General features: G+C 62.4%; 1 protein-coding gene across 1 annotated transcript in view; it reads right to left on the reverse strand.

Moving 5' to 3' along the window:
• The window catches only part of LOC128950505 (ryanodine receptor 1-like), a gene marked incomplete at both ends in the record, with an annotated part of 102835 nt that overhangs the window by 63346 nt on the left and 11999 nt on the right, over nt 1-27490 (reverse strand). The window contains 28 exon segments of the mRNA XM_054295375.1: nt 1419-1562; nt 1826-1937; nt 2921-3121; nt 3960-4171; nt 4260-4268; nt 4316-4965; nt 6358-6584; nt 7749-7835; nt 7927-8092; nt 9131-9291; nt 10735-10861; nt 11186-11589; nt 12698-12906; nt 13110-13284; nt 13686-13897; nt 15867-16014; nt 16666-16690; nt 16692-16797; nt 16800-16822; nt 17830-17849; nt 17852-17915; nt 18462-18565; nt 19293-19397; nt 20125-20344; nt 21382-21574; nt 22218-22459; nt 23611-23744; nt 27248-27366. Coding sequence (XP_054151350.1) covers nt 1419-1562; nt 1826-1937; nt 2921-3121; nt 3960-4171; nt 4260-4268; nt 4316-4965; nt 6358-6584; nt 7749-7835; nt 7927-8092; nt 9131-9291; nt 10735-10861; nt 11186-11589; nt 12698-12906; nt 13110-13284; nt 13686-13897; nt 15867-16014; nt 16666-16690; nt 16692-16797; nt 16800-16822; nt 17830-17849; nt 17852-17915; nt 18462-18565; nt 19293-19397; nt 20125-20344; nt 21382-21574; nt 22218-22459; nt 23611-23744; nt 27248-27366 — 4599 coding nt within the window.

Here is a 27490-nt window from a genome sequence, read left to right on the forward strand (position 1 = left end):
GTGCCTGGGGACAATGGGGACAATGGGGACACTGGGGACAGCAGGGACATTGGGTATATCAGGGACATTGGGGACATTGGGGACACAGTGACCCAGTGCACCATGGTCTGCGAGATCAGCTCCTGCAGCGTGCCTGGGGACAATGGGGACAACGGGGACATTGGGGACATTGGGGACACAGTGACCCAGTGCACCATGGTCTGCGAGATCAGCTCCTGCAGCGTGCCTGGGGACAATGGGGACAGTGGGGACACTGGGGACAGCAGGGACATTGGGTATATCAGGGACATTGGGGGTATCAGGGACATTGGGGACATTGGGGACACAGTGATTCCTGTGCCCAGTGCACCATGGTCTGCGAGATCAGCTCCTGCAGCGTGCCTGGGGACATTGGGGACAATGGGGACACTGGGGACACAGTGACCCAGTGCACCATGGTCTGAGAGATCAGCTCCTGCAGCGTGCCTGGGGACAATGGGGACAATGGGGACATTGGGGACACAGTGACCCAGTGCACCATGGTCTGAGAGATCAGCTCCTGCAGCGTGCCTGGGGACATTGGGGACAATGGGGACATTGAGGACATTGGGGACACAGTGACCCAGTGCACCATGGTCTGCGAGATCAGCTCCTGCAGCGTGCCTGGGGACATTGGGGACAATGGGGACAGTGGGGACACAGTGACCCAGTGCACCATGGTCTGAGAGATCAGCTCCTGCAGCGTGCCTGGGGACATTGGGGACAATGGGGACATTGAGGACATTGGGGACACAGTGACCCAGTGCACCATGGTCTGCGAGATCAGCTCCTGCAGCGTGCCTGGGGACATTGGGGACAATGGGGACAGTGGGGACACAGTGACCCAGTGCACCATGGTCTGCGAGATCAGCTCCTGCAGCGTGCCTGGGGACATTGGGGACAATGGGGACATTGGGGACACAGTGACCCAGTGCACCATGGTCTGCGAGATCAGCTCCTGCAGCATGCCTGGGGACATTGGGGACAATGGGGACATTGGGGATATCGGGGACATTGGGGATATCAGGGACAATGGGGACATTGGGGACACAGTGACTCCCGTGCCCATGGTCTGCCAGATGAGCTCCTGCAGCGCTGCCACCTTGGGGACATCTTGGCCAGCACCTTGGGGACAGGTTGGCCGTATCCTGGTGACATCTTGGTTGGCACCTTGGGGACACCTTGTGTGTCACCTTGAGGACACCTTGGCCAACTCCTTGAGGACATCTTGACTAACTCCTTGGTGACACCTCATGTGTCACCCTGATGCCACCTTGGCCTCCTTGAGGACACCCTGACCAACTCCTTGGGGACACGTCGTGTGTCATCCCAATGCCACCTCGGCCATGTCCCAGACCCAGCCGAGTGTCCCTGTCCCCACCCCCCTGTCCCCTCCTCACTGGGCACCGGGGGCTCCTCGGGGGGCGTCTCCTCCTCCTTGGGGGGGCCCCGGACCCCCACCACCTTCTGCACCAGCCCCAGCAGCCGCTGCCGCAGCGACGTCTCCTCCTCCTCCTCCTCTTCCTCCTCCGTCAGCTCGATGCCTGGGGGACACGGGGGGGTCACGGGGGTGTCCCCAAGGAGGGGGCTCAGGATCCCTGGATGGAGTCCCTGTGTTCCCAGGGGTCTCTGGGGTCCCACAATGGGGGTTCCAGTTCCAATGGGGAGATCCCAGTTCAACTGGGGGTGTCCCCACGCCCAGGGGGTGTCCTCAAACCTCTGGATATTGTCCCCAAGCCCAGGGGATTGTCCCCAAGCCCAGAGGGGTTGTCCCCAGGCCCAGGGGGTGTCCCTGTCCCCCCCTCACCGCAGTGGGCCAGCAGGTCATTGTGGAAGTCCAGCAGCTCGTCCCGGATGTCCCCAGGCACGGGACACTCCTCATCCTCAGCCCCTCCCTTGTACTGCATCAGCATGTTGATCTGGGGACAAGGGGACACAGGGACATGGGGACACAGGGGGACACCAGGTCACGGGGCCCTCCTTGTACATCCCTCCCTGTGTGCCCCACACGTCCCCACCAAATTTCCCCATTCCCACAGTTCCCTCACATGTCCCCATGCACATCCCAGCCAAGGCCATGTCCCCAGCAGTGTCCCCAAGGTGTCCCCATGCACATCCCCATTCTCCCACCCAAAGTTGTGTCCCCACGCTGTCTCTGCAGTGTCCCCATGCCATCCCCATCCTGTCCCTCCGTCCCTGCTCTGCCCCCATTCTGTCCCCACTCTGCTCCAATTCTGTCCCCACTCTGCCCCAGCTCTGTCCCTATTTTGTCCCTGCTCTGTCCCCACTCTGTCCCCATCCTACCCTCACTCTGTCCCCACACTGTCCCCATGTTGTCCCCACACTGTCCCCACTCTGTCTCCATCCTGTCCCTGCAGTGTCACCACTCTGTCCCCACTCTGTCCCCGGTCTGTCCCCGCACTGTCCCCACGCTGTCACCACTCTGCCCTCCCTCTGTCCCTATGCTGTCACCACTCTGCCCTCACTCTGTCCCCACTCTGTCCCCAGTCTGTCCCCGCACTGTCCCCACGCTGTCGCCACTCTGCCCTCCCTCTGTCCCCATGCTGTCCCCATCCTGTCCCACTCTGTCCCCACTCTGTCCCCGGTCTGTCCCCGCGCTGTCCCCACGCTGTCACCACTCTGCCCTCCCTCTGTCCCCACTCTGTCCCCACTCTGTCCCCGGTCTGTCCCCGCACTGTCCCCACGCTGTCACCACTCTGCCCTCCCTCTGTCCCCATGCTGTCCCCATCCTGTCCCACTCTGTCCCCACTCTGTCCCCGGTCTGTCCCCACTCTGTCCCCACTCTGTCCCCGGTCTGTCCCCGCACTGTCCCCACGCTGTCACCACTCTGCCCTCCCTCTGTCCCCATTCTGCCCTCACTCTGTCCCCGCGCTGTCCCCACCTGTTCCTGCGGCGGCGAGCGGAACTCGCGGGTGCGCCGGGCGGTCTCTGCCGCCGACATGGTCAGGGCGCGCATGAGGCGCCCGTAGCGGCGCCGCTGGTCCCGCTGCAGCCGCTGCACGTGGCGCTCCGAGAACGCCACGATGGCCTCGACGCGGTGCTGCAGCTCCCGCTCGCACAGGTGCTGCAGCAGGTGGCACATCTGCGGGGACACGGGGACACTGGGGACATCAGAGACAATGGGGACACAGGGACCTCCACGCGGTGCTGCAGCTCCCGCTCGCACAGGTGCTGCAGCAGGTGGCACATCTGCGGGGACACGGGGACACTGGGGACATGGGGACACTGGGGACATCAGAGACATTGGGGACACAGGGACCTCCACGCGGTGCTGCAGCTCCCGCTCGCACAGGTGCTGCAGCAGGTGGCACATCTGCGGGGACACGGGGACGTCAGGGACATGGGGGACATCAGGGATATGGGCATGTCAGGGACATTGGGGCACTGGGGACATGGGGGACACAGGGACCTCCATGTGGTGCTGCAGCTCCCGCTCACGCAGGTGCTGCAGCAGGTGGCACATCTGTGGGGACATGGGGACATCAGGGTGTCAGGGACACTGGGGACATCAGGGACATTGGGGCACTGGGGACACAGGGACCTCCATGTGGTGCTGCAGCTCCCGCTCGCACAGGTGCTGCAGCAGGTGGCACATCTGCGAGGACATCAGGGACATTGGGGGCACCAGGGACATGGGAATATCAGGGACATCTGGACATCAAGGAACATGGGGAACGTCAGGGACATGGGGATGCCAGGGACATCAGAGACATGGGGGACATCAGGGACATGGGGACATCAGGGACATGGGGGGCATTGGGGACACCATGGGGATGGGGACCCCAGGGCATCACTGGGACAGGGACCCTGGGGAGGGGACAAGGACACCGGGAAGGAGAGCCCAGGGAGGGGACATGACGTGGACACAGAGAGGGGACAGCGAGGGGACACAAACCCCCCACCCCTGTCCCCTCCCTCACCTGCAGCTTGACCGACTCCGGCAGCTTCATCTGCAGCAGCCCCTCCTCCAGCTCTTCCTCTTCCTCCTTCTCCTCCTCCTCCTCCTGCACCTCCCCAGCCTCAATGGCCTTCGTCCTCCTGGCCTCCTCCTCATCCTCCTCCTCCGCCTGCAGCTCTCCAGCCTCGATGGCCTTCCTCCTCCTCACTCCCTCCTCCTCCTCCTCCTCCTCCTCTTCCTCCAGCTCTCCAGCCTCCACGGCCTTTTTCCTCCTCGCCTCCTCATCCTCCTCCTCCTCCTCGCCAGCCTCGATGGCCTTCACCTCCTCCTCCTCCTCCTCCTTCTCCTCCCCCTCTCCTTCCTCCCGCCGTCCCTCGCCGAACACGCGGGGCTCGATCATGCGCAGCACTCGCCGCACGTCGTCGTCGCCCAGCGCTCCCACGGCCAGCAGCGCCGACACCAGTTTGAGCACCGGCACCAACTGGAACTCCACGCTGCCCCCCACGGGGTCCCGGGCGTGGGGACCCCCTCCGGCCACGGCCTCGGCCAGCATGCGCATGGCCTTGGCCCCCAGCTCGTCCAGCGGGATGGCCGGGCTGAGCGGCGCCCGCCCCCCGCCGCCCCCCGCCCGGATAAAGCACGGCTCCGAGAAATGGGGCTGGGGTCTCAGGCAGGCGCTGGGCCCCACGCCCGGGGGCCCCGGGCAGCGGCCTCCGTCGGGGAAGAGCGCGATGGCGCGCGTGGCCTCGGTGATGGGCACGATGAACTCGGCGCTCATGGAGGAGCGGGCGCGCTGCGCCGCGTCCAGGTGCATGGCCAGCAGCAGGTCGTAGTAGCCGGCGCGCAGGGGCCCCGGCAGCTCGGGGCTCTCGATGGCGAAGAGCAGCTGGGCCTGGTCCACGTGGCTGCACAGCGCGTGCGCCACGCGGTTGTTGCCCAGCGCGCACACGGCGCAGTAGAGGCGCAGCGTGTGGCACTGGAACTGCAGCAGCTCCTCGCGCTCCCACAGCTCCAGGATGTCGATGCACCTGGGGGGGAAATGGGGGTCTGTCGCAGACAACTTTTATGAAAAATCCTTTCCTTGGGATTTTTCCTGCCGAGAAGCTGAGAGGCCTCAGGAATAAAATGTAAACAATGGTTATCTGCTGCTGTGGGATGCAACAGGTGCATCTGGGATTGGTCTCATGTGGTGGTTTATAATTAATGGTCAATCACATCTCAGCTGGCTTGGACACAGAGCCTGAGCCACAAACCTTTGTTATCATCCTTTCCTTTCTATTCTTAGCTACCCTTCCGATGAAACTTTTTCTTCTATTCTTTTAGTATAGTTTCAATGTAATCTATATCATAAAATAATAAACCAAGCCTTCTGAAAGATAAAGTCATATCTGCATCTCTTTCCTCATCCTAAGACCCCTGTGAACACCGTCACAGGGGTCGGGGTGGGGGGCACGTGGGGTGGGGGCTCTAGGGGGGGGGAATGGGGGGATATGGGGTGGGACCCCTTGGGGGGACAGGGAATGGGGGTCAGGGGAGGGGGACACAGGGTTGGACCCCTGGGATGAGACCCCAAGGTCTCTTGGGGATGGGATTTTTAGACTGGGACCCCACAATCTCCTGGGGATGGGACTTTTGGGGTGAGACCCCAAGGTCTGCTGGGGATGGGACCCCAACTCTCCTGGGGCTGGGACTTTTGGGACGGACCCCAAGGTCTGCTGGGGATGACACTTTTAGGGTCAGACCCCAAGGTCTCCTGGGGCTGGGACCCCATGGGACAGAACCCCACGAGGCTGGGTGTCCCTGAGGGTGTCCCCGGGGATGTCCCTGAGGGGTGTCCCCTACCTGTCCTCCTCGGGGATGTGCAAAAACCCCCCCAGACCATGGACCCCTCCCCTATTTAATCCCCACACCATGGGGCAGTTGCCGCGCTTGATCTTGCAGGGAAAAAGGGGATGAGACCCCCAAAATTCCCCCAAAATACCCCCAGACCATGGGACAGTTGCCCTATTCGGGATTCAATTTGGGATCCCATTTGGGATTTCTTTGGGATCCCGTTTAGAGGTCCCATTTGGGATTTCTTTGGGATCCCATTTAGGGATGCCATTTGGGATTTCTTTGCGATCCTGTTTAGGGGTGCCATTTGGGATTTCTTTGGGATCCCGTTTAGGGGTCCCATTTGGGATTTCTTTGGGATCCCATTTAGGGATGCCATTTGGGATTTCTTTGCGATCCTGTTTAGGGGTGCCATTTGGGATTTCTTTGGGATCCCATTTAGGGGTCCCATTTGGGATTTCTTTGGGATCCCATTTAGGGATGCCATTTGGGATTTCTTTGCGATCCCGTTTAGGGGTGCCATTTGGTGTCCCTGAGGGGTGTCCCTGGATGTCCCTGGGGTGTCCCTGAGGGATGTCCCCACGCACCTGTCCTCCTCGGGGATGTGCAGGGCCATCATCTGCAGGGGCTCGGAGCACTCCACGGCCCAGCCCTGGCGCTCGCCCAGCCGGGCGCTCTCCACGGCCAGGTACTCGGTGGGCATGCGGCTCCAGGTGACCGGGGTCAGGTGCTGGATCACCAGCCTGGGCGGGCACTGCGGCGCCGGGTTCTGCCTCTCGCTGCTGAACATGGCCGCCGAGATGGGCATGATGTTCTGGGGGGACACGGGGCTGTCAGGGGGACCCCCGGCACTGAGTTCCTCCGGGGTCGCCCTGCAGAGCCCAAAGATCGTCCCCAAAGCTCTCCTTGTTCCACCTGGCAGCTCCTGAATCGCCTCACCAGTGCTCCCAGCTGTCCCCCAGTCCCTTCCCATCCTCAATAACCCCCCCAGAACGATGATCTCGGGGTTTGGGGGGGGATTTGGGGTTTGGGGGGGGTCTCAGGGGTCCTGTACCATGGTGGTGTTCATGATGACCCTGGGGTTTGGGGATTTTGGGGTTTGGGGGGCTCTCAGGGGTCCTGTACCATGGTGGTGCCCATGATGACCCTGGGTTTGGGGGGGATTTGGGGTTTGGGGGGGGTCTCAGGGGTCCTGTACCATGGTGGTGTTCATGATGAGCTGAGGGTTTGGGGATTTTGGGGGCTCTCAGGGGTCCTGTACCATGGTGGTGCCCATGATGACCCTGGGTTTGGGGGGGATTTGGGTTTTGGGGGGGGTCTCAGGGGTCCTGTACCATGGTGGTGCCCATGATGACCCTGGGGTTTGGGGGGGATTTGGGGTTTGGGGGGCTCTCAGGGGTCCTGTACCATGGTGGTGTTCATGATGAGCTGAGGGTTTGGGGATTTTGGGGGCTCTCAGGGGTCCTGTACCATGGTGGTGCCCATGATGACCCTGGGTTTGGGGGGGATTTGGGTTTTGGGGGGGGTCTCAGGGGTCCTGTACCATGGTGGTGCCCATGATGACCCTGGGGTTTGGGGGGGATTTGGGGTTTGGGGGGCTCTCAGGGGTCCTGTACCATGGTGGTGTTCACGATGATCTGAGGGTTTGGGGATTTTGGGGGCTCTCAGGGGTCCTGTACCATGGTGGTGTTCATGATGAGCTGAGGAGGGTTTGGGGATATTTGGGGTGCAGGAGGGGGTGTTTAGGGTGTGGGTGGGAGGTTTTGGGTTTTGGGGGGGGGGGTCTCAGGGGTCCTGTACCATGATGGTGTTCATGATGACCTGCGGGTTTGAGGATTTTTGTGGGGGGTCTCAAGGGTCCCATACTGTGGCGGTGTTCATGGTGACCTGGGGATTTTGGGGGAGTTTTGGGGGGTTTCTGGGGGGTCTCGAGGGTCTCATCCCCCACCATCCACCCGCTGGGGGTCCCATTCCTCACCTTGAGCTTGCCCAGCTCAAACTGGAGCACATTTTGGGTGGTGGGCTGCACGAACACCGCCGGGAACAGTTTGGTGTTGGGCTCCACCTGTGGGCACCACGCTGCTGTGAGACCCCCGGGGTGGGCTGGGACCCCCAAACCTCACCTGGGGGGGGTCAGGGGAGGGGTCCCAGCTCACCTGGAAGAAGGTGTTGATCTCTTTGCCGTTGGCTGTGAAGGTCATGAGCCCCGTGGCCAGGTCCACCAGGCAGCCGATGACCAGGTCCGTGTGGGACACCCTGGCCTGCTGGGTGGGGGTCGCAAACTCCCCCCCCCACACCATGTAGCAGTTGCTGCGCTTGATGCTGGGGAGAAAAAGGGGGTGAGACCCCAAAAAAAAACACCAAAATACCCCAAAATCCCCCCAAAATACCCCCACACCATGTAGCAGTTGCTGCACTTGATACTGGGGGGGGGGAAAGGGGGTGAGACCCCCAAAACTCCCCCAAAATACCCCCAGACCGTGTAGCAGTTGCTGCGCTTGATGCTGGGGGGGAAAAGGGGATGAGACCACCCCAAAACACCCCCAAAATACCCCAAAACCTCCCAAAATAACCCCACACCATGTAGCAGTTGCTGCGCTTGATGCTGGGGAGAAAAAGGGGGTGAGACCCCCAAAACCCCCCAAAATACCCCCAAGATCATGGACCCCTCCCCTATTTCACCCCCACACCATGGGGCAGTTGCTGCGCTTGATGCTAAGGGGGAAAAAGGGGGTGAGAAACCCCCAGAAATATGTCCAAACCATGGGGCAGTTGACCCGTTAGGGGTCCCATTTTGGGATCTCTTTGGGGTCCCATTTAGAGTCCCATTTGGGGGTCCAAGTTCAGGGTCCTGTTTGGGGTCCCATTTGGGGGTCCAATTTCAGGGTCCTGTTTGGGGTCTTCTTGGAATCCTATTTAGGGTTCCATTTGGGAGTCCCATTTAGGGTCCCTTTGGGATCCTGTTTGGGGTGCCTTTGGGGTCCCTTTGGGATCCCATTTGGGGTCCCATTTAGGGATCCTGTTTAGGGGTCCCTTTTGGGGTCTCTTTGGGATCCCTTGGTCTCTTAGGAGTCTCTTTGGGATCCCACTTAGGGTCCCATTTAGGGGTCTCTTTTGGGGTCTCTTTGGGATCCCACTTGGCATCCTGTTTGGGAATCCCCTTTTGGGGTCTCTTTTGGGGTCTCTTTGGGATCCAGCTCAGGGTCCCATTTAGGGATCCTGTTTAGGGGTCCCTTTTGGGGTCTTGTTAGGGTCCTATTTGGGATGCAATTTGGGATCCCTTTGGGATCGCATCTGGGGACCCTTTTGGGGTTCCATTTGGGGTCTCTTTGGGGTATTTTTGGGGTCCCCATGGGGTACCTGTCGTGCACGTTGCCGCGGTCGTCGCCCATGGTGACGGTGACGCTGCGCACGCGGCTCAGCTCGAAATCGGGGTCGTGCTGGTGGAAATGGGGGGTGACCCAGCCCACCCAGGCACTGCCTGGCTCCTGGCCCGCAAACAGCCGCACCGAGTAATAGTACTGGGGACAAGGGACAGTGTCAGGGACAGCCACAGGGACAGGGGACATGGGGACAGGGACAGGTGACCCAGCCCACCCAGGCACTGCCCGGCTCCTGGCCCGCAAACAGCCGCACCGAGTAATAGTACTGGGGACAAGGGACAGTGTCAGGGACAGCCACGGGGACAGGGGACAGGGACACAGGGACAAGGGACACAGGGACATGGGGACAGGGACAGGTGACCCAGCCCACCCAGGCACTGCCCGGCTCCTGGCCCGCAAACAGCCGCACCGAGTAATAGTACTGGGGACAAGGGACAGTGTCAGGGACAGCCACAGGGACAGGGGACAGGGACAGGGACAGGTGACCCAGCCCACCCAGGCACTGCCCCACAAACAGCTGCACTGAGTAATAGTACTGGGGACAAGGGACAGTGTCAGGGACAGCCACAGGGACAGGGGACAGGGACAGGGACAGGTGACCCAGCCCACCCAGGCACTGCCCGGCTCCTGGCCCGCAAACAGCCGCACCAAGTAATAGTACTGGGGACAAGGGACACGGTCAGGGACAGCCACAGGGACAAGGGACACAGGGACAGGGACAGGTGACCCAGCCCACCCAGGCACTGCCCCACAAACAGCTGCACTGAGTAATAGTACTGGGGACAAGGGACAGTGTCAGGGACAGCCATGGGGACAGGGACATGGGACAGGGACAGGTGACCCAGCCCACCCAGGCACTGCCCGGCTCCTGGCCCGCAAACAGCCGCACCAAGTAATAGTACTGGGGACAAGGGACAGTGTCAGGGACAGCCACAGGGACAGGGACAGGGACAGGGACAGGTGACCCAGCCCACCCAGGCACTGCCCCACAAACAGCTGCACTGAGTAATAGTACTGGGGACAAGGGACACGGTCAGGGACATGGGGACAGGGACAGGAACAGCCAGAGGGACAAGGGACATGGGACAGGGTGTTTTGGGGGGGTCTCAGGGATCCCATACTGTGGTGGTGTTCGTGATGACCTCAAGGTTTGAGGGATTTGAGGTTTTCGGGGATTTGGGCAGGTTTTTGGGGGTATTTTGGGTGTTTTTGGGGTCCATACCGTGGTGGTGTTCATGATGACCTCGGGGGCTGGGGATTTGGGGTTTTTGGGGAGGTTTTTGGGGTATTTTGGGTGTTTTTGGGGTCCATACCGTGGTGGTGTTCATGATGACCTCGGGGGCTGGGGGATTTGAGGTTTTTGGGAGGTTTTTGGGGGTATTTTGGGTGTTTTTGGGGTCCATACCGTGGGTGGTGTTCATGATGACCTCGGGGGCTGGGGGATTTGGGGTTTTTGGGGAGGTTTTTGGGGGTATTTTGGGTGTTTTTGGGGTCCATACCGTGGTGGTGTTCATGATGACCTCGGGGGCTGGGGGATTTGGGGTTTTTGGGGAGGTTTTGGGGGTATTTTGGGGTCCATACCGTGGTGGTGTTCATGATGACCTCGGGGTCGTCGCGTTCGTCGGGCACCACGTCCTCCTCCAGCCTGGGCACGGGAGGGGGCGCGGGGGGGGGCGCGAACGGCGTCTTCCGGCCCTTGAACAGGAACCTGGGGGGCACCGGGGGGGTCACCCCGCTCTGGGGACCCGCAGGGACCCCCAAAGACCCCCGGGGAACCCCCCCAACAACACCCCTTAACTGCCAGACTGGCGATGCTCAGGGACCCCCCAGGGATGGGTGTCACCGCCTTTTGGGGACCGTCCGGAATTGGGGACCCCCAAGCAGCGGCTGCCACCCCGTTTTGCAGCCCCCCAGCAATATTGGGAACCCCCCCTTTTGCTGCCCCCCATCCCCTTTTGCAGCCCCCCAGCAATATTGGGGACCCCCCTTTTGCTGCCCCGCACCAATACTGGGGACCCCCCACCCCGCTCACCCCCTCCTGGTCTTGCTCTTCTCGGTGGTCGCGTCCTTCTCGTTCTCTCCCCGCGGCGGCTCCCGGGCCGCAGCGGCGGCAGCAGCACCGGCAGCAGCCCCGGGCGCCGCCCCCGGCGCTCCCTTCTCGGCTCCCTCGTCCCCCTCGGCGCTGCGGGGCCCGGCCGAGCGCCGCAGCCGCTCGAACTCGGACAGCGGCTCCGCGCCCGCGTCCTCGGGGGGCTCCGGCGGCGGCGCCTGCGGCAGCGGCGTGGCGCCGGGCGTGCAGCGGAACGTGCCGTGGAACTGCACCGGCAGGCTCAGCCGCAGGAACAGCAGCTCCGGCGGCGCCGCGGGCGTCCCGGAGCTGCGGTGCGACAGGCGGAGGCACGGAGGGGTGTCCACGGTGCCGTCCAGGCGGGTCACCTGCGGGGACGGCCGAGGGGGTGGCACCGCGGGGACCCCGGGGATGGTGGGACACGGTTTGGGGGATATTTCACTCTGTTTTGGGGCACCTCCCCTTGTTTTGGGGGCACTTAATCTCACTTTGGGGACAGTCAGGGATGGGGAATCCCCTAGGGAAGGATGTCACCTCATTTTGGGGACACTTCACCCCGTTTTGGGGACACTTCTCCCCATTTTGGGGACACTTCACCCTGTTTGGGGATGCTTCACCTCATTTTAGGGACACTTAGGGACAGGAAACCCCTTGGGGATAGGCGGGACCCAGTTTTGGGGGAACTTCACCTCGTTTTGGGGATGCTTCACCCAGTTTTAGGGACACTTCAGGGACAGGGAACCCCCCAGGGATGGGTGGGACCCGGTTTTGGGGATATTTCACCCTGTTTGGGATCCTTCATTTTGGGGACGCTTCACCTCATTCTGGGGACGCTGAGAGATGAGGAATTCCCTAGGGGTGGCTGTCACAGCATTTTGGGGACACTTCACCCCACTTTGGGGACACTTCATCCTGGTTTTGGGGACACCCAGAAATGGGGAATCCCCTTGGGATGGGGATTCCCACCCATTTTGGGGACATTTGGGGACTTTCAGGGACTCCCTTAATACCCTGAATGCCCCTCAGAGACCCCAAATCCCCCCCCAACCCCCCCCAAAATCCCCCTCACCTCGAGCTGGGGGTGCTCGGGGGGCCCTGGGATGAGCTGGGGCAGGCTGTGGCTGAACCACAGGGCGATGGGGACCCCCAAACCCCCCTCAGAGACCCCAAATTCCCCCCAGAGACCCCAAATCCCCCCCAAATCCCCCCAAATCCCCCTCACCTCGAGCTGGGGGTGCTCGGGGGGCCCTGGGATGAGCTGGGGCAGGCTGTGGCTGAACCACAGGGCGATGGGGACCCCAAACCCCCCCACAAACCCCACAAACCCCCCAAATCCCCCTCACCTCGAGCTGGGGGTGCTCGGGGGGCACGGGGATGAACTGGGGCAGGCTGTGGCTGAACCACAGGGCGATGGGGACCCCAAAGAACCCCCCAAACCCCCCAATTCCCCCCCAGAGACCCCTGCCCAGCCCTCACCTCGAGCTGGGGGTGCTCGGGGGGCACGGGGATGAACTGGGGCAGGCTGTGGCTGAACCAGAGGGCGATGGGGCGTTTCATGTTGATGGCAAAGGGCTCGTAGCCCTCCTGGAGGCCGCAGATGCCGAAGTAGCGCAGGGTGCCAACGTCCTGGCCCAGGTTCAGGTGCCCCTCCTGGCCCAGCCCCAGGCTGCACACGGGCACAAAGCCTGGGGGGCACGGGGGGGTCAGGGCTGAGACCCCCAGAGCCCCCAGACCCACCCCAGAGCCCCCAGCCCCATTTCTGAAGCCCCCAGACCCACCCCCAGAGCCCCCAGCCCCACCCCCAGAGCCCCCAGCCCCACTCCCCCTCCACCCCCAGCCCCAGGTGACACCGTGGGGCTGTCACCAATCCCGGTGCCCCCCCTCTCACCGTCGGCCACCTCGAAGTCCCTGAAGGCCACCTCGGAGCCGCCGTCCCCGATCAGCACCTCCCCGTTGAGGGTGAAGCTCATGTGGCACTCGCCCAGGTCGATGAGGCAGCCCACGACGTCCCCAGCCTGCCAGGGGCGCCCGAAGGACTCGCCCCCCACGTGCCACCGCTGGGCCTGGGGACATTGGGGACACCAGGGGGTCACAGGGGACACCAGGGACCCACGACGTCCCCAGCCTGCCAGGGACAGCCAAAGGACTCGCCCCCGACGTGCCACCGCTGGGCCTGGGGACATTGGGGACACCAGGGGGTCACAGGGGATATCAGGGGTCACACAGAGCCACAACGTCCCCAGCCTGCCAGGGACAGCCAAAGGACTCGCCCCCGACGTGCCACCGCTGGGCCTGGGGACACTGGGGACACCAGAGGGTCACAGGGAACACAGGGAGGTCATAGAAGGTGACTCAGGTGTGTCCCTGAGTGTCCCAAATGTCCCTACATGTCCCCGTCTGTCCCTGTGTGTCCCCCGTGTCCCTCCCTGTCCCTGCCTGTCCCCAGGGCTGTCCCCAGGCTCACCCGGTGCCCGTTGAAGACGAAGGCCATGTCGTCGGCGCCCAGCTCGGTGTCGGGTCTCAGCCCGGGCCGGGCCCAGCCCACGCGCATCTCCCCGGCCGTCACCGCCTGGAACTCGAAGTACCAGCGGCCGCTGCGCACGGCCGAGCCCCGGTCTGCGCGGAACAGCCGCGGCCGGGGGGCGCGGGGACCACCGGGGGGGACACCCTGAGAGGCTGGGGAGACACAGGGGGTCAGCACCCCAAAAATGGGACATGGAACGCCAAAAACAGCACCCAGGGAGCCCCAAAACAGCACACAGAGAACCCCAAAAACAGCACCCAGAGAGCCCCGATCTGCGCGGAACAGCCGCGGCCGGGGGGCGCGGGGACCACCGGGGGGGACACCCTGAGAGGCTGGGGAGACACAGGGGGTCAGCACCCCAAAAATGGGACATGGAACCCCAAAAACGGGTCATGGTACCCCCAAAAACGGCACCCAGAGAGCCCCAAAAACAGCACCCAGAGAGCCCCGATCTGCGCGGAACAGCTGCGGCCGGGGGGCGCGGGGACCCCCGGGAACTGCACCCTGAGAGGCTGGGGAGACACGGGGGGTCAGCACCCCAAAAATGGGACATGGAACGCCAAAAACAGCACCCAGGGAGCCCCAAAACAGCACACAGAGAGCCCCAAAAACAGCACCCAGAGAGCCCCAAAACAGCACACAGAGAGCCCAAAAACAGCACCAGAGAGCCCCGGTCTGCGCGGACAGCGGCGGCCGGGGGGCGCGGGGACCACCGGGGGGGACACCCTGAGAGGCTGGGGGAGACACGGGGGTCAGCACCCCGAAAATGGGACATGGAACCCCAAAAACGGGTCATGGTACCCCAAAAACGGCACCCAGAGAGCCCCAAAAACAGCACCCAGAGAGCCCCGATCTGCGCGGAACAGCTGCGGCCGGGGGGCGCGGGGACCACCGGGGGGGACACCCTGAGAGGCTGGGGGAGACACGGGGGTCAGCACCCCGAAAATGGGACATGGAACCCCAAAAACGGTCATGGTACCCCCAAAAACGGCACCCAGAGAGCCCCAAAAACAGCACCCAGAGAGCCCCGGTCTGCGCAGAACAGCCGCGGCCGGGGGGGCGCGGGGACCACCGGGGGGGACACCCTGAGAGGCTGGGGAGACACGGGGGTCAGCACCCCCAAAAATGGGACATGGAACGCCAAAAACAGCACCCAGGGAGCCCCAAAACAGCACACAGAGAGCCCCAAAAACAGCACCCAGAGAGCCCCATCTGCGCAGAACAGCCGCGGCTGGGGGCGCGGGGACCACCGGGAACTGCACCCTGAGAGGCTGGGGAGACACAGGGGGTCAGCACCCCAAAAATGGGACATGGAACGCCAAAAACAGCACCCAGGGAGCCCCAAAACAGCACACAGAGAACCCCAAAAACAGCACACAGAGAGCCCCGATCTGCGCGGAACAGCGGCGGCCGGGGGGCGCGGGGACCCCCGGAACTGCACCCTGAGAGGCTGGGGAGACACGGGGGGTCAGCACCCCAAAAATGGGACATGGAACGCCAAAAACAGCACCCAGGGAGCCCCAAAAACAGCACACAGAGAGCCCCAAAAACAGCACAGAGAGCCCCGATCTGCGCGGAACAGCGGCGGCCGGGGGGCGCGGGGACCCCCGGGAACTGCACCCTGAGAGGCTGGGGAGACACGGGGGGTCAGCACCCCAAAAACGGCATCCTGAGAGCCCCAAAAATGGGATATGGAACCCTAAACACGGCACCCAAACAGCATCAAGAGCTGCAGCCGAGGGCTGCTGGGACCCCTCGAGGGGACCACCGTGTGAGGGCTGGGGGAGACAGAGGGTCAGGACCCCAAAATAGGACATAAAGACCCCAAGAACGGGACATGGAACTCCAGAAATGGGACATGGAACCCCAAAAACAGGACACAGAACCCCAAAAATGGGACATGGAACCCCAAAAACAGTACCCAAACAGCACCAACAGCCGTGGCTGGGGGGTGCCGGGACCCTTGAGGGGACACCATGTGAGGCTGGGGAGAAGAGAGGGGTCGGCACCCCAAAACAGGACACAGAGACCCCAAAAACGGCACCCAAACGGCACCACCAGCTGCCAGATGTCCCCAAACGTCCCCAGGTGTCCCCAGGTGTCCCCGAGCCCCCCACTCACAGCGTCTCCTGGTCGGGGGCTCGATGTTGTAGCCGTAGCCCAGCAGGGTGCGCACGGCCTGGCACAGGCTCTCGCGGTTGGTGGCCTTGGTGCCCTCGTCCAGCAGGTTGTAGGGCACCAGCCGAGGGTTCCGCTTGTTCTTGATGTCCTGGGGACACGGGGACAGCGTGGGGACATGGGGACATGGCCATGGGGACATGGGGACACAGCCATGGGGACATGGAGACCAGCAAGCTTGGGGTGTGGGGACACGGGGACACAGCCATGAGGACACTGAGCTCAGGGGAGTAGAGACAGTCCCAGAGGTGTGGGGACATGGGGACACCAGGCTTGGGGCTATGAGGACATGGGGACACTCCCACAGATGTGGGGACATGAGGACACGGCCATGGGGACATGGGGACACCAGGCTCAGGGCCATGAGGACAAGGGGATACCCCATAGGTGTGGGGATGTGGGGACATGAGGACACAGCCATGGGGACATGGGGACACCAGGCACAGGGGCATAAGGGACACGGGGATATGGGGGCACCCCGACAGGTGTGGGGACATGGGGACACCCCCAGAGGTGTGGGGACATGGGGACATGAGAACATGGGGACACCAGGCTCAGGGGCATGGGGACACCTCCAGAGATGTGGGGACATGGGGACACGGCCATGGGACGCAGGACAGTGACACCACAGGGACAAGGGGGTTTTGGGGCGTCCGTGGGAGGGTTTGGGTGGGTGAGGGGCGGGTGGGGGTCCCTCGGTGCTGTCCCCAGCGTGTCCCCAGCGTGTCCCCAGGGTCCCCACCTGCGTGGTGCTGTAGTCCAGCCCTGCTGCACCGGTCCCGGGCCCAGACGTTGTGGCCGTTCTCGGCCAGGCGATCGACCAGGGTCAGCTGGGCCGGCGTCAGCCGCACGTGGGACAGGTCCAGCGGGGCCGCTTGTACCCGTTGGACATGGTGTACCTGGGCAGGGGGACACACCTGTGGGACCGCCCCCAGGGCACCCGGGACCCCCAACCCACGGAGAACCCATCGAACTTCAATGGTCTTCAAACTGGGATATCCCCACTCAACCTTGAGCCCTTGACCCGTTGGACATGGTGTACCTGGGCGGGGGGGGGACACACCTGTGGGACACCTGTGGGACCACCCTTGGGACCACCCTGGGACCCCCAGAACTGCCCCCACCTGTGGGGACCTCAAATCTCCTCAATGGTCTCCAAACTGGGACATCCCAACCCAACCTTGAGCCGTTGACCCGTTGGACATGGTGTACCTGGGCGGGGGGGGACACACCTGTGGGACACCTGTGGGACCACCTTGGGACCTCCACGGGGCACCCCGGGACCCCCAGAACTGTCCCCACCAATGGGACCCCAAACGTCCTCAATGGTCACCAAACTGAGATATCCCAAATCAACTGGGACATCCCAACCCCAACCTTGACTTGTTGGACATGGTGTACCTGGGCGGGGGGGACACACCTGTGGGACATCCGTGGGACCACCCCGGGACCCCCAGAACTGTCCCCACCAATGGGGACCCCCAATGTCCTCCATGGTCTCCAAACCGGTATGTCCCAACTCAATGGGACATCCCCAACTCAACCCCTACCTGTTGGACAAGGTGGGAATGGGGGGGACACACCTGAGGGACCCCCTCAACCCATGGGGATCCCTGTAAGGACCCCCCAGAAGCTCCTCCAGCACCCCAAAACTGTGACTTCCAGACTGGGACACCCCCAAACTGGGACGCCCCAAACTGGAACACCCCAAACTGGGACTTTATTTAATGGACCCCAAATTGGGACCTCAAACTGGGATCCCCTACAGGGACCCCCCAAACTGGGACCCCAGCCCCTCCCAGCCCCCCCAAACTGGGACCCCCAACCCCTCCCAGTCCCCTAAACTGGGATCCCCTACAGGGACCCCCCAAACTGGGACCCCCCAAAGTGGGACCCCCAAACCCACGTTTTGGGCAGTTTGTATTTTTCTTCAGGTTCTCCTCGGCCTTCTCGTCCGCCATCCCCACGTGGCAGCCCAGGGCCAGCAGCGTCCTGGGGACACCCCGAAAATCAGCACCCCCAAATCGCAGACCCCTCCTCAAAACCCAAATCCAGCACCCCAACTCCAGGGGGGCTTCAGAGATGGGGGGACCCCAAAAATCCCAGCCTGTTTTGGGATACACCTCAAAGTGGGGGACCCCAAAACCCACCCAAGTTCCCCCAAGTCTGAAGTGAAGGGGGACCCAAAACCATCTGAACCCCAAAACCCCCAAGTCCTCCCCAGTCTGAGGTGAGGGGGTGACCCCAAAACCATCTGAACCCCAAAAATCCCCCCAAGTCCCCCAGTGTGAGGGAAGGGTGACCCCAAACCACCTGAAACCCCAAAACCCCCAAAGTCCCCCCAGTCTGAGATGAGGGGTGACCCCAAAGCTCCCCAAAGTCCCCCCAATCTGAAGTGACCCCAAAACCACCCCCAGGCTCAGAGGGAACCCCAACCCACTCCATTTGGGGTGATTCCTCCCCAAACCCACCTCCCCTCTCCCGGGGGGGTTCCCCAAAGAGGGGGGGACCCCCAAATTCCCAGTGCCCCCCCCTTACTTGAGGGTCTCCCCCGACATCTGCAGGTTGTAGCCGCGCTCGGGCTCGGGGAGGCTGTGGAAGCTCAGCAAGCAGGGGTGCAGGCGCTGCACGTCATCCCGGACCTGGGGCACCCCAAAAACACCCCATGGACACCGGGACACCCCAAAATCCAGACAGGGACCCCCCAAAAACCGACCCGAAAGGGAAAATCCCAAAGGCGCCCCATGGGATCACCTCAAAATGGACCCAAACCCACCTTCACACCCCCAAATCCCCTTGGGAACCCCAAAAAAGTGATCCTGAAATGGCACAACTCCAGTGGGGCACCCCAAAAACACCTCCTGGACACTGGGACACCCCGAAATCCAGACTGGGACCTCCCAAAAATGGACCTGAAAGGGAAAATCCCAAAGGCACCCATGGGATCACCTCGAAAAGAGCCCAAACCTTGAGGAACCCCAAAAAGGGATCCTGAAAAGGGGGAACCCCAATTTAGGGAACCCCAAAAACACCTCCTGGACACTGGGACACCCCAAAATCCAGACTGGGATACCCCAAAAATGTGGGTTTGGGGTTTTTTGTGGGGTTTTTATGAGGTTTTATGGGGTTTGGGGTTCCCAGGGGATTTTGGGGTTCCCAGAGAATTTGGGGGTGCCCAGGAGGGATTTAGGGGTGCCCCACTCACAGGCCCGTAGGTCCAGCCCTGCTCGATGCGGGTCAGGGCCCAGAGCTCAAGGCGAGTTTGGGGTTTTTATGGGATTTTTGTGGGGTTTGGGGTTCCCAGGTGATTTTGGGGTTTCCTGGGGGATTTCGGGGTGTCCAGGAAGGATTTTGGGGTGCCCCACTCACAGGCCCGTAGGTCCAGCCCTGCTCGATGCGGGTCAGGGCCCAGAGCTCGTGGATGTTCTCCGCCAGCTTCTCCCGGATGCGCTCCAGGTGTGGGGGCAGCACGATCTGGGTTGGGGGAAAAATGGGGTGTTGGACCCCAAAACTCCCCAAACTGCCCCCAATCTCTTCAAGCACCTCCAAATTCCCCTTCAAGCCCCACAAAAATCCCCAAAATCCCCCTAAACCCCCAAAACCCTGTCACAATCACCCCAAAACATCCACTAACCGCCCTAAACTCTACCCCAATCCCCCCAATCCCACCTCCATCCCCCAAATCTCCCAAATCCTGCCTCCACCCCCACAAATCCCACCTCCATCCCCCAAAACCACCCCAAAACTCCTCCATCCCCTCCATCCCCCCAAATCCCCCTAAATCTCCTGAAATCCTGTCCCAATCCCCCCAAACCCCCCGAAATCTCCTCCCATCACCCCGAAACCCCATCCCAATCCCCCCAAACCCCCCGAAACCCTGTCCCAATGCCCCCAAATCCCCCTCCCATCCCCTCCAAACACCCACAATCCCACCTCCATCCCCTCAAACTCCCCCTCCACATCCCCAAATCCCCCCAAATCCCACCTCCATCCCCCCAAATCCCCCCGAAACCTCATCCCAAGCCCCCAAACCCGAAATCTCCTCCCATCACCCCGAAACCCCATCCCAATCCCCCCAAACCCCCCGAAACCCTGTCCCAATCCCCCAAAACCCCCTCCAAACACCCACAAACCCCCCAAATCCCACCTCCATCATCCCGAAACCCCATTCCGACCCCCCCAAACCGCTCTCCCCGCGCACCTGGCAGGTGTCCACGGGGCAGGGGGTGAAGGCGGTGTGGGGCAGGGCGCGGCTGGGCCCCAGCAGGCTGCGGGCGCCGGGCGGGGCCGAGCCGCGGTAGGCGGTGAGCGGCTCCAGCCGCAGCCGCTCCCGGGGCAGCAGCGCCTCGGCACAGGGGGCGTACCCGGGAGGGGGCACGAAACGGAACTCGCCGTGCCGGCCCCCCAGCAGGAACCGCAGCCTGGGGGGCAAAGGGGGCACACCGAGTGAGAGCCGGACCCACAGAAACCCCATGGAAACCCCATAGAAACCCCCCAGCAGCAGCGCCTCGGCACAGGGGGCATAGCCCGGGAGGGGGCACGAAACGGAACTCGCCGTGCCGGCCCCCCAGCAGGAACCGCAGCCTGGGGGGCAAAGGGGGCACACCGAGTGAGAGCCGGACCCACAGAAACCCCAGAGTGAGAGCCGGACCCATAGAAACCCCATAGAAACCTCACAGACCCCATAGAAACCTCACAGACCCCATAGAAAGCCCCCAGCAGGAACCGGAGCCCGGGGGGACAGGGGAGACCCCGAGTGAGAGCCAGACCCACAGAAACCCCAGAGTGAGAGCCGGACCCATAGAAACTCCATAGAAACCTCACAGACCCCATAGAAACCTCACAGACCCCATAGAAACCCCCCAGCAGGAACCGGAGCCTGGGGGGACAGGGGAGACCCCGAGTGAGAGCCAGACCCACAGAAACCCCATAGAAACCTCACAGACCCCATAGAAACCTCACAGACCCCATAGAAAGCCCCCAGCAGGAACCGGAGCCTGGGGGGACAGGGGAGACCCCGAGTGAGAGCCAGACCCACAGAAACCCCAGAGTGAGAGCCGGACCCATAGAAACTCCATAGAAACCTCACAGACCCCATAGAAACCTCACAGACCCCATAGAAACCCCCCAGCAGGAACCGGAGCCTGGGGGGACAGGGGAGACCCCGAGTGAGAGCCAGACCCACAGAAACCCCATAGAAACCTCACAGACCCCATAGAAACCTCACAGACCCCATAGAAAGCCCCCAGCAGGAACCGGAGCCTGGGGGGACAGGGGGGACCCCGAGTGAGAGCCGGACCCACAGAAACCCCATAGAAACCCCACAGACCCTACAGGAGAAACCACAGCCTGGAGGGACCCATAGAAGCCCCTTTCATGGTTCCCACCCCCCAGTTTAGGGGTCCCAGCCCCTTTCAGGTCTCCCACCCCCCCATTTTGGGGTGTCCCCCCCTCTCACCGGACCCCCGCCGAGAAGCTGGCCACGGGGCTGAACAGCGTGTCCAGGTTGAAGCCCTCGAGCACCCCCTGCACCGGGGCCCCGTTGAGGCGGAAGGAGGCGCTGGGGACCCCCAGGTCCAGGCAGCAGCTGACCACGTCCCCTTCGGCCAGGGCGCGGCGTTGGGGTGACCCCACGGCCTTGGGGACACCCCCTGAGGGGACACAGGGGTCACAGGGGGGTCACAGCGGGGTTAGGGGGTCACAAGGGGGTCACAGGGGGTCTCAGAATGGACCCGGGTTGGTCCCAGAGTGGTCCCAGGGAGGTCCCAGAGTGGACCCAGGGTGGTCTCGGGGTGGTCCAAATGGACCCAGGGCATTCCCAGGGTGGTTCTGGGGGGTCCCAGAGTAGACCCAGGGTGGTCCCAAAATGGGTCCCAGGGAGTTAAAGGGTGGTCCCAGAGTGGACCTGGGATGGTCCCAATGTGGTCCCAGGGGGGTCCCGGGGTGGTCCCAGGGTGGAACTGCGGTGGTCCCAGGATGGTCTCGGGGTGGTCCCAGAGTGGACCCAAGGTGGTCTTGGGGTGGTCCCTGGGGGTTCCCAGGGAGTTCCAGGGTGGAGCCAGGTGAGTCCCATGGGGGTCCCCAGGGTTGTTCTGGGGGATCCCAGAGTAGACCCAGGGCAGTCCCAGGGCGGTCCCAGAGGGATCTCAGGGCGTTCCCAGAGTGATCCCAGGGTAGATCCACGGTGGTCCCAGGGTAGATCCAAGGTGAGTGGTCCCGGGGTGGTCCCGGGGTGGTCCCAGGGCAATCCCAGAGTGGTCCCAGGGGTGGTCCCAGGTGCCCCTCGTCCCTCACCTGTCCACAGGTGGAGGCCGTCGAAGGCGAAGGAGTTGAGGTCGTCCCCGGCGCCGTTGCCGCCCCAGCCCGCGCCCCCGCCCGGGGCGGGCCGGAAGCCCCCGGCCGCCCCCCAGCCCACGCGCAGGTGGGTGGGCACGGCCGTGACGAAGGGCTGGGCGCGCTCCACGGCCACCTCGAAGTACCAGCAGCGGAACTGCGTGGAGCCCGGGGCCGTGCCCACAAACAGGTTGGGGCGCACGCTGACAGAGAACGGAGACAATTGCACCCCAAGAACACAAATCCCACCCTGAGAACCCCAAATCCCACCAGGAGAACCCCAAATCCCACCATGAAGAAATGCCAGGGGCCGTGCCCACAAACAGGTTGGGGCGCACGCTGACAGAGAACGGAGACAATTGCACCCCAAGAACACAAATCCCACCCTGAGAATCCCAAATCCCACCATGAGAACCCCAAATCCCACCAGGAGATCCCCAAATCCCACCATGAGGAACTGCGTGGAGCCCAGGGCCGTGCCCACAAACAGGTTGGGGCGCACGCTGACAGAGAACGGAGACAATTGCACCCCAAGAACACAAATCCCACCCTGAGAACCCCAAATCCCACCAGGAGAACCCCAAATCCCACCATGAAGAAATGCCAGGGGCCGTGCCCACAAACAGGTTGGGGCGCATGCTGCGGGAACGGGGACATCTCGTTGGGAACCCAAAATTCCACCCCAAATCCCACCATGAGGAACTGCGTGGAGCCAGGGCTGTGCCCACAAACAGGTTGGGGCGCACGCTGACAGAGAACGGAGACAATTGCACCCCAAGAACACAAATCCCACCCTGAGAACCCCAAATCCCACCATGAGAACCCCAAATCCCACCACAAGGAACTGCGTGGAGCCAGGGGCCGTGCCCACAAACAGGTTGGGGCGCACGCTGTGGGAACGGGGACAATTGCACCCCAAGAACCCCAAATCCCACCATGAGGACCCCAAATCCCACCACGAGAACCCCAAATCCCACCACGAGAATCCAAATCCCACCATGAGAACCCCAAATCCCACCATGAGAACACAAATCCCACCTTGAGAGCCCCAAATCTCACCATGAGAGCCCCAAACTGCACCTTGGGAACCCAAATCCCATCCCCAGAGACCCAAATCCGACCATGAGATCCCCAAATCCCACCTTGAGAACCCCAAATCCCACCATGAGAACCCAAATCCCACCGTGAGAACCCCAAATCCCACCTCAAAGGTGCCCAGGAGCATCTCAAGAACTTCCAGGCGCACCTCAACCACCTCCAGACCCCCCAGAAACCCCCCAAAACCCCCATAACTCCCCTCCCCAGGACCCCCCGAAGCCCCCCAGGACCCCCAGGACCCCCGCCCAGGTCCCACCTGGTGACGTAGTTGACCATGCCGGTCTGCAGCAGCAGGTCCCGCCGGGGCAGCAGGTTCTCGGTGATCAGGTTCTGGTTGGAGCGCACGGCGACGGCGTTGCAGACGCACAGCGAGCACAGCACGTCCAGCACCTGTGGGGACACACCTGAGTGAACCTGGGGACACACCTGAGTGTGCCTGGGGACAGATGGGGACACACCTGAGTGTGCCTGGGGACACCTGGGGGCACACCTGAGTGTGCCTGGAGATACACCTGAGTGTGCCTGGGGACAGATGGGGACACACCTGAGTGTGCCTGGAGATACACCTGAGTGTGCCTGGGGACAGCTGGGGACACACCTGAGTGTGCCCGGGGACACCTGAGTGTGCCTGGGGACAGATGGGGACACACCTGAGTGTGCCTGGGGACACCTGAGCGTGCCTGGGGACAGATGGGGACACACCTGAGTGTGCCTGGGGACACCTGAGTGTGCCTGGGGACAGATGGGGACACCTGAGTGTGCCTGGGGACACCTGAGTGTGCCTGGGGACAGCTGGGGACACACCTGAGTGTGCCTGGGGACACCTGGGGATACACCTGAGCACACCTGGCACACCTGGGCACCCTCACTCACCTTGTGGTTGCGGCCGTGCTTGTCCAGCAGGCTGATGATGGATTTGATGTGTACCTGGGCACACACCTGGCACACACATTGGCACACACCTGGCACACCTGAGCACACCTGGCACACCTGAGCACACCTGGCACACACCTGGCACACACCTGGCACACCTGGGCACCCTCACTCACCTTGTGGTTGCGGCCGTGCTTGTCCAGCAGGCTGATGATGGATTTGATGTGTACCTGGGCACACACCTGGCACACACATTGGCACACACCTGGCACACACCTGGCACACACCTGGCACACCTGGGCACCCTCACTCACCTTGTGGTTGCGGCCGTGCTTGTCCAGCAGGCTGATGATGGATTTGATGTGTACCTGGGCACACACCTGGCACACACCTGGCACACACCTGGCACACCTGGCACACACCTGGCACACCTGGGCACCCTCACTCACCTTGTGGTTGCGGCCGTGCTTGTCCAGCAGGCTGATGATGGATTTGATGTGTACCTGGGCACACACCTGGCACACACCTGGCACACACACCTGGCACACACCTGGCACACACCTGGCACACCTGGGCACACACCTGGCACACCTGGGCACCCTCACTCACCTTGTGGTTGCGGCCGTGCTTGTCCAGCAGGCTGATGATGGATTTGATGTGTACCTGGGCACACACCTGGCACACACATTGGCACACACCTGGCACACACCTGGCACACCTGGCACACACCTGGCACACCTGGGCACCCTCACTCACCTTGTGGTTGCGGCCGTGCTTGTCCAGCAGGCTGATGATGGATTTGATGTGTACCTGGGCACACACCTGGCACACACATTGGCACACACCTGGCACACACCTGGCACACACCTGGCACACCTGGGCACCCTCACTCACCTTGTGGTTGCGGCCGTGCTTGTCCAGCAGGCTGATGATGGATTTGATGTGTACCTGGGCACACACCTGGCACACACATTGGCACACACCTGGCACACACATTGGCACACACCTGGCACACCTGGCACACACCTGGCACACCTGGGCACCCTCACTCACCTTGTGGTTGCGGCCGTGCTTGTCCAGCAGGCTGATGATGGATTTGATGTGTACCTGGGCACACACCTGGCACACACCTGGCACACACCTGGCACACACCTGGCACACCTGGGCACACACCTGGCACACCTGGGCACCCTCACTCACCTTGTGGTTGCGGCCGTGCTTGTCCAGCAGGCTGATGATGGATTTGATGTGTACCTGGGCACACACCTGGCACACACCTGGCACACACATTGGCACACACCTGGCACACACCTGGCACACACCTGGCACACCTGGGCACCCTCACTCACCTTGTGGTTGCGGCCGTGCTTGTCCAGCAGGCTGATGATGGATTTGATGTGTACCTGGGCACACACCTGGCACACACCTGGCACACACCTGGCACACCTGGCACACACCTGGCACACCTGGGCACCCTCACTCACCTTGTGGTTGCGGCCGTGCTTGTCCAGCAGGCTGATGATGGATTTGATGTGTACCTGGGCACATACATTGGCACACACCTGGCACACACCTGGCACACCTGGCACACACCTGGCACACCTGGGCACCCTCACTCACCTTGTGGTTGCGGCCGTGCTTGTCCAGCAGGCTGATGATGGATTTGATGTGTACCTGGGCACACACCTGGCACACACATTGGCACACACCTGGCACACACCTGGCACACACCTGGCACACCTGGCACACACCTGGCACACCTGGGCACCCTCACTCACCTTGTGGTTGCGGCCGTGCTTGTCCAGCAGGCTGATGATGGATTTGATGTGTACCTGGGCACACACCTGGCACACACATTGGCACACACCTGGCACACCTGGCACACACCTGGCACACCTGGGCACCCTCACTCACCTTGTGGTTGCGGCCGTGCTTGTCCAGCAGGCTGATGATGGATTTGATGTGTACCTGGGCACACACCTGGCACACACATTGGCACACACCTGGCACACACATTGGCACACACCTGGCACACACCTGGCACACCTGGGCACCCTCACTCACCTTGTGGTTGCGGCCGTGCTTGTCCAGCAGGCTGATGATGGATTTGATGTGTACCTGGGCACACACCTGGCACACACATTGGCACACACCTGGCACACACATTGGCACACACCTGGCACACACCTGGCACACCTGGGCACCCTCACTCACCTTGTGGTTGCGGCCGTGCTTGTCCAGCAGGCTGATGATGGATTTGATGTGTACCTGGGCACACACCTGGCACACACATTGGCACACACCTGGCACACACCTGGCACACACCTGGCACACCTGGCACACACCTGGCACACCTGGGCACCCTCACTCACCTTGTGGTTGCGGCCGTGCTTGTCCAGCAGGCTGATGATGGATTTGATGTGTACCTGGGCACACACCTGGCACACACATTGGCACACACCTGGCACACACATTGGCACACACCTGGCACACACCTGGCACACCTGGCACACACCTGGCACACCTGGGCACCCTCACTCACCTTGTGGTTGCGGCCGTGCTTGTCCAGCAGGCTGATGATGGATTTGATGTGTACCTGGGCACACACCTGGCACACACATTGGCACACACCTGGCACACACCTGGCACACCTGGCACACACCTGGCACACACCTGGCACACCTGAGGGCACCCTCACTCACCTTGTGGTTGCGGCCGTGCTTGTCCAGCAGGCTGATGATGGATTTGATGTGTACCTGGGCACACACCTGGCACACACATTGGCACACACCTGGCACACACCTGGCACACACCTGGCACACCTGGCACACACCTGGCACACCTGGGCACCCTCACTCACCTTGTGGTTGCGGCCGTGCTTGTCCAGCAGGCTGATGATGGATTTGATGTGTACCTGGGCACACACCTGGCACACACATTGGCACACACCTGGCACACACCTGGCACACACCTGGCACACACCTGGCACACACCTGGCACACCTGGGCACCCTCACTCACCTTGTGGTTGCGGCCGTGCTTGTCCAGCAGGCTGATGATGGATTTGATGTGATTCTCCTGGATGATGTTCAGCACCTCGGGGCTCTCGATCAGCACGCAGTACAGCACCTCCAGGATGCCTGGGCAGGGGGCAACACAGGGGGGTCACAAACACCAGAGAGACCCCAGACCCACAGGAGGGACCCCAGACCCAGGGGGGATGAGACCCCAGACCCACCAGAGGGGTCATACCCAGCAGAGGGA

This window comes from Melozone crissalis, unplaced genomic scaffold, assembly GCF_028551555.1.
Source record: "Melozone crissalis strain CALT ecotype California unplaced genomic scaffold, PUWL_Pcris_2 ptg000669l_1, whole genome shotgun sequence".
In the NCBI taxonomy this organism is placed as follows: Eukaryota; Metazoa; Chordata; class Aves; order Passeriformes; family Passerellidae; genus Melozone; species Melozone crissalis.